Source organism: Physella acuta, unplaced genomic scaffold (assembly GCF_028476545.2).
Source record: "Physella acuta isolate Inbredline_101_S28 unplaced genomic scaffold, ASM2847654v3 ptg000467l, whole genome shotgun sequence".
Classification (NCBI taxonomy): Eukaryota; Metazoa; Mollusca; class Gastropoda; family Physidae; genus Physella; species Physella acuta.
In genome coordinates, this window is record NW_026731986.1 from 190 (window position 1) to 12500 (window position 12311).

Genomic DNA, 12311 nt, shown 5'->3' on the forward strand with positions numbered 1-12311 from the left:
GAGATAGAGATAGAGATAGAGATAGAGATAGAGATAGAGATAGAGATAGAGAGATAGAGATAGAGATAGAGATAGAGATAGAGATAGAGATAGAGATAGAGATAGAGATAGAGATAGAGATAGAGATAGAGATAGAGATAGAGATAGAGATAGAGATAGAGATAGAGATAGAGATAGAGATAGAGATAGAGATAGAGATAGAGATAGATAGAGGTAGAGGATAGAGGTAGAGGATAGAGATAGAGTAGAGATAGAGATAGAGATAGAGATAGAGATAGAGATAGAGATAGAGATAGAGATAGAGATAGAGATAGAGATAGAGATAGAGATAGAGATAGAGATAGAGATAGAGATAGAGATAGAGATAGAGATAGAGATAGAGATAGAGATAGAGATAGAGATAGAGATAGAGATAGAGATAGAGATAGAGATAGAGATAGAGATAGAGATAGAGATAGAGATAGAGATAGAGATAGAGATAGAGATAGAGATAGAGATAGAGATAGAGATAGAGATAGAGATAGAGATAGAGATAGAGATAGAGATAGAGATAGAGATAGAGATAGAGATAGAGATAGAGATAGAGATAGAGATAGAGATAGAGATAGAGATAGAGATAGAGATAGAGATAGAGATAGAGATAGAGATAGAGATAGAGATAGAGATAGAGATAGAGATAGAGATAGAGATAGAGATAGAGATAGAGATAGAGATAGAGATAGAGATAGAGATAGAGATAGAGATAGAGATAGAGATAGAGATAGAGATAGAGATAGAGATAGAGATAGAGATAGAGATAGAGATAGAGATAGAGATAGAGATAGAGATAGAGATAGAGATAGAGATAGAGATAGATATTGATATAGTAGATATAGATATAGATATAGATATAGATATAGATATAGATATAGATATAGATATAGATATAGATATAGATATAGATATAGATATAGATATAGATATAGATATAGATATAGATATAGATATAGATATAGATATAGATATAGATATAGATATAGATATAGATATAGATATAGATATAGATATAGAAATAGATATAGATATAGATATAGATATAGATATAGATATAGATATAGATATAGATATAGATATAGATATAGATATAGATATAGATATAGATATAGATATAGATATAGATATAGATAGATATAGATATAGATATAGATATAGATATAGATATAGATATAGATATAGATATAGATATAGATATAGATATAGATATAGATATAGATATAGATATAGATATAGATATAGATATAGATATAGATATAGATATAGATATAGATATAGATATAGATATAGATATAGATATAGATATAGATATAGATATAGATATAGATATAGATATAGATATAGATATAGATATAGATATAGATATAGATATAGATATAGATATAGATATAGATATAGATATAGATATAGATATAGATATAGATATAGATATAGATATAGATATAGATATAGATATAGATATAGATATAGATATAGATATAGATATAGATATAGATATAGATATAGATATAGATATAGATATAGATATAGATATAGATATAGATATAGATATAGATATAGATATAGATATAGATATAGATATAGATAGATATAGATATAGATATAGATATAGATATAGATATAGATATAGATATAGATATAGATAAGATATAGATATAGATATAGATATAGATATAGATATAGATATAGATATAGATATAGATAGATATAGATATAGATATAGATATAGATATAGATATAGATATAGATATAGATATAGATATAGATATAGATATAGATATAGATATAGATATAGATATAGATATAGATATAGATATAGATATAGATATAGATATAGATATAGATATAGATATACTTGGCCTATCTACCACTTACCCGGTTTTATGGAAGCATCAAACACGTTACTAATGTGTACAATTCCACCCGGCTCTTCACCCGAGGGTACTTCCTGCACTACAATCTGATACAAGGCGTTATAGAACAAAGGGGTAGAACGTGAATTTCGATTGATTTTCACCTATTTCATTACATTCAGTGAGACAAGGTCCCACTTCCCCATCAGAGCTACAGGGATAAATCGTGAGCATGCACAACTGAAAACAAACAAAGATTAAATTAAACAAATGCATACGTTTTATCGGTAATGCGATTTTGGGCGTAGCTGTCATAGAGTTGGTGTCCTTTTCTAAAGCTCTCCTAACCTATAGAAATTTTGTTTTCTTCTGTATCAGTTCTCTTCTGTCTTGTTTCAGTTGACATAAATCTTGGCGATCTGCATACATTCGTTTTAATATTGTATTGTAAACAGTGTTTTTTCCAGACTTTTTTTCTTCGGGGGGGGGGGGGGGGGAGAGGGCACTTGATATTCTCGTGGGGGGAGGGCGGACGACATTTTCCGCGGGAGGGAGGGGGTCGGACACTAGTAAAAGTATATGTTTTCTATATAAATTCCATTTCGTTCGGGGAGGGGGGGGGGGAGATGCCTGGAAGAAACTCTGATTGTAAAACATTTTAGAACTGCGACTGTTTTTATCAGCCTAAGCAACTAGACAATAATATTTAACACACAAAAAACCAACACAAACTACATAACATCAACAGCATGATACACGAGCAGGTATAGAGTGGGCTCAAGTACAGTAAATACAAAATATACGTAAGGGTTTGGTCCCTATGAAAACACAGGCTTAAATTATAATGTGCGTATTATTAATTAGAGTAGTTTTATAATTTTAAAGGTTAAATAAAATTTTTGGGAACAATGAGGTGAAGAGCTTCTTCCTTCACCTTCGTTGCCACAGTTTGTTAGAAATAACCACCCGCATCTTTATTGCAACAATTTTTAACGAAATATAGATACCCCCATCTTCACTGCTTCAATTTTTGTAAAAATAAATTCGAATAACCACCTTCTCCCCCATGTTCCTAGACATCAACTACAACCAGCATACACACAACAAAAACTTACCCCTGGATCAGCGCCCTCTGATAAGCATGATGAAACCTCATTCTTATCACCATAGCAATAGCCCAGAGCCACCATGAGCCTGGGGCCTGAGTTTGTTTCAGCCCATCCTTTCACAGACAAACTTGCCAGAATTCTGCCAGTGTAGCGGCAATTGTTGGCTTCACAATCTCGCTCAAAGCCTTCGATTGTCGCATTATAAATTGAGCTGACGATCTTCTCTGGGGGGAAAAAAACAGTACACGTAATTTTACGAAACGTTTTTCTTGTGAATTGTGTTCAAAATTACTTAATAACGACAGGAAAGTGTATGATAGGTACTTAAGGGCATGGGGGGTAAAGATTACATAATTAGACGAAATGCTTATTTATGCTATCATATCTAGCATATGGTTATAAACTAAAGAGTTAAGTCTAAAAAAAATTAAAAATTGCCGAAAATTTCCTGCCGTTTTCATTACCCGCCCTAGCCCTAGATTTTTTATGACTGGGGAGAAAATAGTTGCGCCCAGAGAAATGAAAAAGCCAAGCATCAGATGGGGGGGGGGGTCATGAAGTACCTACACATCATGATCCCTCTATTGACCTTGACCAATATAGTCCAAAGCAATTATTTTGTACCAGCTTCGTTTGCAGAATCCGCCAGTGGGAAACCCAACTTTGGTTTTCGGAGTTTTCTCTCGCATATGGGTCGATGTATCCAGCAATCGATTCCTCATCGGACCGGGAATTTTACGTTAGCAGCCATGCTTTCTTCTGAGGTGTTGCCCGTCATTACGTAAACATTAGCTAGACGACAATTAAACTTACCAGGGAGACATGCAATGCAAAGGAATAGAGTCAAAAAGGCGAAAACTTTCTCCATCTAAGCAATCTGTCAAAGAAACAAAATTCAGAATTTTTAAAATGTTTAGAACCGGTTTACCCAAACTGCATAATGTAAAGTTTTTTTTTAAAGTAAATATATCAAACTAGCGTGCCTGTCCCATGCGTTGCCGCGGTCTCAGAAGAAAGTCTGACGCAATAATTCAAGAGGGTTTCATCAATACATTGCCACTCCAATATTCTTAGACGCGTGACATTGATTTCTAAAACTGAATTATTTAAATGTGAACAAAATGTCTGCGCTATATAACAACATGTACTTCAGGTCTTTTCCAAAACATTCACAATATCCTTCATAACGTTAATCGTTTTACACCCTTCCAATAGAAACAACCGAGGATAGACTCGAAATTATACGAAAGGACTATTAAATTTTTAAAAAATCATAACTGATGTTAATAAAATAAATACTGTTATAAAAATATGACTGATTGATGTTTTTGATGTACTTTACTAAAGATTGAATGTAATCAATGTTTTTAGTATTTTTGATAATCAAACAAAAAAAAATTTAAAATGCTAAAAACAATTTGTTTGTTTACATTTGTATCACAGAACATGTAAACAAAAATGGCAGAATTTGGTCATGTGGTTAAAAAATAAATTATTTTATTTTAAAATTTTATCGGCAAAGTTTATAGAACAAATAACTATTAAGTGGGGTTCCAGCATATTTATAACGGAGTTCCTGCACAGTAAATCAATCTTTGTCTTACAAAAGTAAAATTTCAGTTTATAACTTAGGTTAGATGAAAATGAATAGAAATGTAGAATAAAACTAAAAAAATTATTTTATTTTCTCTGGATTAGCAGCGTTTATATCATTGCTTTTATAAATATTAAATTTCTGAATTATTTTCAGGCTTAATTTTTTATGACTGCTTTTGTAGCAAAATAAAACCGAAAAAAAAACGATTTTTATCCATGTCAAAAATAATAATGGAAGGATTCTCGTCATTTCAGTCTTGTCTATGTAAAATCTACCACCTCTCTTATCGCCTTACCTGGACTGTTAGTATTCATAAAATTAATAAAACAATTGTAAAAGATGCACTAAATCTCTTTTATGTATTCTTTAGTCTTGAGTCTTGTGATGGTAAAATTAAACAGCTGTTTGAAGGAACAGATGAAACAGAAGAATTATTTTTAAATTAAATCTAGCAGTATAGATTTAAAGCATTCCTTCTTGCAGGTTTTTTAATAGTGCTAAATGACGCGGAAATGCACCGCAAAATAAAATGCAAAATGGCTTTTATGGAAGAGGTTTTAAATAATCAAGCCTGTCTATTTTAGGTCCTGTAGTCAAATTGTATTGAGAACGAATATAAAAATAATCACTAAGCATTTTTACTTTCTCGTACACGAAGGATAGAGAAAGTATTGTAATGGTGCAAAAAAAATCGAGATTTGCAATTTTGTAGATATTTCTTTGACAAAGACTCTTTGTGTATGTGTGTTTATGTGTTTGTATGTCTGTGAGCACGATAACTTGAGTACCGTTACAGCTAGGTTGATGAAATTTTATATATAAGTATCATATCAAATTTGTAGTTCTGTATCAACTTTTCAGTGATTTCTGATAACCGAAAGGTGGAACTTATTATTCTTTTGGTTTTTCAAAAACCTACAACTTGAGTACTGTTTCAGATAGATAAACGAAATATCATGTATAAGTAAAAGATTTACTTTTTCGGCCAACTGTCAAATTAGAGTAATTGAAGAGCCTAGTGCTAAAAGTACTTAAGTCACATTTTTGTGAAAATCAAACCAAGCATTGATCGTTATTCCTCTAGTTTAACTTTATCTTATAAACAAATAGTAATACTGAAGAATGTATTTAAGTTGCTCCTCCAAACAAACAAATAATATAAAAACGTAATGTTTTATAGTAAATTTTAATCTTTGAACTCATTTATCTCAAAATGTTGTTTTTGTGACTTAAGTACTTTTAGCACTAAGGTCTTCAATTTCCCTCGACCGTAAGTAATAATTTACTTTTTTTTCAATTTCTCAAAAAAAAAGAATTTATAAAGTACTAATAATATTTCGCACTATTATACACACATTCACTAGGTGCGCAATTTATTTTTTCTACGAGATTCTTTTCCATTTTAAAAAGTTTAATTAATTAAACATGGATTAAAAATCATGTCTATATCCCGAGTTGCCTTCCCCCGTAGTGTAATATAAGAATATTCGAGAAAGTTTAGGGTAGATCATTCCCGGTTTATTTTTCAGCAAGTTTAAGTGGATATGCTAATTACAAAATCACCAAATTCCTGGTTTTTCGTCATTATGGGTTTCTTGCACTTTTGGATATTTTGTCCATTTTCGTATTAATAAATTATAACTTAAATGGAAAAAAATGTGTGTTTAAAATACCATTTTTATGACCCTATTAATTAAAAAAAATTATCATTTTTTTTCACAAATATTACAAGTTCTTTAAGAAAAGTTTTATATCCGTCATCATACTGCATATTGCATCGTTAGAAAGGTGTATTTCTCATGTATTTGATAATCGTAGTTTCAATCAACTCGGAAACACCCAAAGTTTAAAATCGGCTTTACAAATTACACAGATATGGTATTTTCGTGACCTACTTTTCGTTACTTTTTGCTGTTTTTTCGCAGTTTCTTTATTTAACAACGCCAACCATATTTTAAGTAATTGTTCTTCATATGAAAATAAAACTTTTGTCACAAGAGAATTGTGATGGCTTTCTCAGATAAAACTTTATACTAAATATGCAAATTTTGAAACTTTTAAATACTAAAAAGGGCGCAATTTTACAGACCTTGTAAATTCTGACGAGTAGCTCTTTCAAAAAATTTGTCGTGACAAAAGTTTTAATGTATATTGAAATATAACCCCAACACTAACCACAACACGACGTTTTACCATCTTTTTCTTCTTCTTCTTGGTTCTTAATTTTAGTGGTGGAAGGGATCCCCTCTAACACAATTAAGTATACGTGTCAACTGGTTATGCGCCATTGAGGCCATTGAATCCGATTTGAGCCTGCTTTTCTTTATGGATTTGCTTCCATAACCTTTGTCCAGCCAAGAACAAACTACAAGGCAGCGGTTGTTTGATTTTGGAGTTGTCTCTCCTAGAAGAGTGGCTGTCCCCAGTTAACGAGCCTCGTCTGCCCGGGGGTTCGAACTCGAGATTCTTACCCTGACTGGCCCAATATTGGGCCCAAAAACCAAACATGAAGTATTACCTCCGGCTTATCAATTATATTTGGCTCGCTATACAAATTACACTACATTTTTAATCAATTTTAACGATAGTATTAATTATGTGTAGCCAGTTTGGTGGTAACTTTTCTTATTATCATATTATATGTGTATGTGAGATTCATAAACTCACCAAGTTTCATTTAGTACCTAATTCAGATCTTTAAAAGTAAAAAGTTTTCTAAACAAGAGAAAAACCATGAAACAGAACATTATATTTAATATCACGATATTGTTATATCAATATAACAGCATAAATCAATGACATAAATAACTCTGACAAAATCACACTGTTCTTCATGTCATTTTTTTGTCAATCGTATACAAATATTATCTAATACTTAACTGTTTTTGGTATGTCAGTAAAGATCAAATAAATAAACAACCTCTCACTCTAAAAACATAATCATGTGTTATTTCTGTGAACCATATTGTTTAAATTACTAGATCTACATCTTGTTTCGAAAAAAAGAGTTGTTAAAAGTTGCAAGAAAATATTTTGTAGCCCTTTCTGAAGGATCAATTGGCAGAGTAAAATTATAAACATTGCGCTTATTTCTTAATACATTTAGCAAAACAAATCCAAATGAAAATAAAACTAGCCGAATGCTGATGAAATTTTTAAATTATAGGTGGAAATAGGTGGAAAAAAAATATATGAGTACTACTGATAGAAACACATAAAATTAGTAATAAACAGCTTATCTATTCGTATAACAAATAATAATTGTTTCTATCAATGAATTGCCAGTTTAGCCGTCTTTGAACATTTAATATCACTAAAAATGAAAATCGAACCATTTAATATATGTTAAATTAATTGTTATTTACCTCGTGTAATTAAAATAGAGTGAGTCAATTAGTTAATTAATGATGATATACTTATTACATACAGTAGGTCAAGGGGTCATGGGGTCGTCCATAAATAACGAAACACAATAGGAAGTGGGTCAATTTCTTTATTTAGAGGATCGGGTGATGAAAAAATGTTGACGTCAAACTTGGATAATATTATTTTTAAATTTTATAAATTGTTTTTTAACTGTAATTGTGCTTTTTTACTTTCTCGTATATACGAAGTATAGAGAAAGTATTGTAATCGTGCACAAAAATCACTTGAAATTTTAACAATTTTCACCGTATTACACCTCAGTCCTTCATCACATCCGAAGTATAGAGGACTTATTTTAATCGGGCAAAAATTATCAATCCAGATTTATCAAAATTAAGAGGTTTTATGCGTAATCCAGTCTGAAAAACTGGACTTTGCAATTCTGTCCGTATGTCTGTGTGTCTGTGTGTGTGTGTGTCCGTGTGTAAACACGATAACTTGAGTACCGTTACAGCTAGGTTGATGAAATTTCATATATAAGTATTTTATCAAAATCGTAGATCCGTATCAACTTTTGAGCGATTTCCGATAACCGGAAGTGGTACTTTTTCTACTTTGAATTTTTCAAAAGCATATAAAATATGAGTACTATTTCAGATAGATAAATGAAATTTCACATGTAAGTAAAAGATCTAATTCTCTACCTTCTCTCAAATTTTGAGTAATTTCCGTTGAACGGAAGTAGTAATTTACGCTACTTCCGATTTCTCAAAAAACTAATGTAAATTTATTAAGTACTAATACTATTGCGCACTATTATACACACCTTTATTAGGCGTTCGCTTGGTGCGCAATTGTTTTTTACTGAGATTCTATTCTATTTTTAAAAGTTTAAGTATTTAAAATGGATTAAAAATCATAACTATATCCCCAGTTACCATCCCCTGTTGTTTTATATAAGAATGTTCGAGAAAGTTTAGGGGAGATCACTACCGGTTTATTTTTTAAAACATAAAATTGTGTGTACATTTTAATGAAAAGTGATCAATAAATATATTATTGTGCGAAATCTTTACGCTCACAAAACGTTCATTACTAAACCCTGATGAGCGGTGTGATATGTTCAAACAAAACGTTAAAAATTTAACCTAGTGTGTTTATATCTCCAGATATAACACTAGTAAAGTTCCCTTTTCTAACCTAACGGTCCATGGGACAAGTGAAGTAGAGTTCACCTGTTTCTGTGACCTCTGCACGTGAAGAGATAGTGTGGTCAGCACTACGCCCACGCTGCCTTTACTTTCCCTTAGGTACCTATCAGAGTTGGGTAGACTCAGGGACGTTCTACTGATTTCAACCAGGATTCGAACTAGCGCTCTACCGCTGGGCCACGACGTTCCACTTCGTAAGACCATCTTAATTAAAATTTATTAAAATAAATTGTGAAAGGTTAGTTCATGTGTGATGTCATGTTTAGTGGAGGAAAGTGGCCACATATTTTTAACTCAAAGCTTACGATGTGAACCAAGTAAGAAATAAATCAGTATAAAAAAAACTGAGGTCATTTATGGACGAACCCCACGGGCATGGTTACAACATGTAAGTCCTATACTAAAAAAAATATAATGTCTTATGTAAACAATGTCCAAAGCCATTTGTTTTTTTGTTCATTAGAGCTGTCTCATGGCAGACATAAATATTGTTCATAAATATTTTAATATCAGGGCATTATATTAATGCAACAATAGAGGGTTAGGAAATATAGAGACAGATAAGAATAGTTAGTATCACAAATATACAGCAATAGCCATCAACAAATTAACATTGAACATTTAGTTAGCACAAAGGAAAGATGTTTCTGTAGTAGACTTTTCAGAAAATAATAAAATTAATATACATGAATAATTATAAATAATGCATTATTTTATTATTGCCGTTTTTTGTTTTGAATACGGTGGCAGTCTAAAATATATTTTATTTTATTGACTTCAGCAAAAATATTTATAAATGAGGGTCGACTAGTGCGACTCGCAAAATAAAATATTTATTTTTGAGTGATTACCTTTAAAAAATTCATCATTATGAATAACTTTATGTATAAAGCAATTTGGATCTAAACTACACTCGTCACTCTAAAACATTATTTTGCTTAGTTTCATGTAACAGTTTCTTCAATCAAAAGTCGTAAAAAAATCATACCTGTCTATTTATCTAAATTTTCATTTTTAATTAGGTTATATTTAACTTACAACCATTTAAAAGATGTGTAGGGCTAATTTTAAAAATCGATTTTTTTTAAATTTTCTCCTGCTCGCTTTCTATAATTGTAATCTACCGGTATCATTAGACTAATCAGTAAAATTAATAACTCCGCCAAATGTTATCCCTTGGCAAATTTATAACAGGTGAAACATAAATACCGTCAATTTTTGTTACTAAAGAATAACTTGATTTAGGCAGTATTGGTTTTTTTTACATTGCCGTATGAATAAGAAATTTTTTTAATTTCCTCAGCTTATGTCTATCTAGATCAGTTACAGTTTCAAGACGACAAGAATTTAACAGCTAATTTGAAATTAATTATTTCGTTAAAGATAAATAACATTAGCTATTTGGTAGTAGTAAAAGAGAGTTGTGTTATTGTTCATTGTAATACTTTTTAAAAAATCTGTTTTCTATTTATTTATTTTTTATAAAATTTAAATCAGAAATTTTTATATATATAAATCTAACGAGCGGAATGTATAAACTTTTTAAAACACTATCTGAACAAAATGGTGACAACAGACCGTTAGGCAACGGATTTAATGTACTCATTAAACAGGACTATCGGAAGTATTGGAATATTTCCAAAGTTACTTTGTACTATTTACGTTAATCAATCTTGATGGAGTTGTTTCTTTTTATTTTCGCGCATGAAAACTTAATCTCTAAAACAAAGTTATTGTTTTATCTACAAATACCAGAAACTAGAATGCGTTAATAAGTCTACGTATAGCGCTGATATCTCTCTGCAGGCAAGCTGTTCTCTGTGTCTAGTTACAAAGAGTTCCACTCTATACAGATGTATTCTGAAGTTGAACATTTACACATGTACGATCACACCATTACATTTACAAGTAGCTCCATATTGAGATCACCGGGCAAAACAGCTGGCATATATATATATAATATATATATATATATATATATATATATATATATATATATATATATATATATATATATATATATATATATATATATGTATATATATATATATATGTTTATGTATATGTATATGTATATGTATATGTATATGTATATGTATATATATATATATATATATATATATATATATATATATATATATATATATATATATATATATATATATATATATCCTTTAATACAAAAACACTTAACTTCAAAATAACACGTGTACAAACCAAATTAGACAATAAACACTTATCCTATCACACAGAATCAGTTGTTGTGTGTATATATAGTCAGTCGAAATTGACAATTTCGGGGGGTTTTGAGCAAATTATAATTGTTATATGAACTAAATTAATAAAACAATTTTACAATAGCACAAATCAATAAGAATTTCCAAAACTATTAAATAATTTTTTTTTAAAATATCGTGTCAAATGAACGGTGTATTAGGCAAACGAAACACCATCGTCTGATTCTATGTCGTATTTTGATTCGTCGTCGTCCACTCTAAATATAGAAGACTCTTCGTTGTCTATACGCGCTTGTCTCCCTTTCCTAGGCTTATCTTTACGTATATTTTTTGCCTTTTCTTTTTGCGGAGTTAGCTTCCCTTTGAAGCGCGAGTGCGCGAGTTTGGAAATATCCTCCTTGAACCGGTAGAGTTTCGAGATCTCGTCCTTTCTCGTTTCGGAGCTGGGGGTGTTTTCCTTGCGTAGGGACGGCGGGGTGACAGCCTCTTTGTCGAATCTGGAGATTTCCTCCATCTCACAATCCATGGCGCTCATCTCTTTCATGATGTCTTTACTGTAGTAGGAGACTTCCTCCCGGGCCACTCGGGACATTCCGTCGGGGTGGATGTAGGAAACTTCGTCTTTCTCCGAGAACGAGACCTCTTTGACTTGCTTGCCTTCGTCTTTCAAGCTGCTGTGGACGCGGATCCCGTTGGCCAGCTGGGGGGAGCACCCGTTGGCTGTGCGCAACACGTTGAAAGAATGAGGCCGCGGGAGCCCGTTCGTGTTCTCCCTGAACCCCTCGGCGGGGTCGTTGACGGGCCCGCCCTGGTAGGAGAGCGTCCGGCGGAGGATGTACTGTTTCCCGTCGGATTTGATCACACACCGCAGCGGCAGTTTAAAATTGGGAGTTTTGCGATTCAGC

The 12311-nt window shown here is 31.6% G+C and overlaps 2 protein-coding genes across 2 annotated transcripts in view; both read right to left on the reverse strand.

The window, feature by feature from the left end:
* Positions 1-1906: 1906 nt before the first annotated feature.
* LOC131943823 (uncharacterized) lies at positions 1907-5067 on the reverse strand. Its single transcript, XM_059304116.1, has 4 exons — positions 4888-5067; positions 3809-3872; positions 3002-3219; positions 1907-2126 (listed from the first exon to the last, which is right to left on the reverse strand). Exons 2-4 carry the CDS (start codon positions 3861-3863, stop codon positions 2007-2009), a joined length of 393 nt encoding a protein of 130 aa, XP_059160099.1. The 5' UTR covers positions 3864-3872; positions 4888-5067; the 3' UTR covers positions 1907-2006.
* Positions 5068-11377: 6310 nt separating this feature from the next.
* The window catches only part of LOC131943822 (G-protein coupled receptor 52), a 1719-nt gene continuing 785 nt past the window's right edge, over positions 11378-12311 (reverse strand). Inside the window, exon 1 of the mRNA XM_059304115.1 lies at positions 11378-12311. This exon is cut by the window's right edge and continues 785 nt beyond it. Within this exon, the coding sequence (XP_059160098.1) occupies positions 11603-12311 (709 nt within the window). The 3' untranslated portion in view covers positions 11378-11602.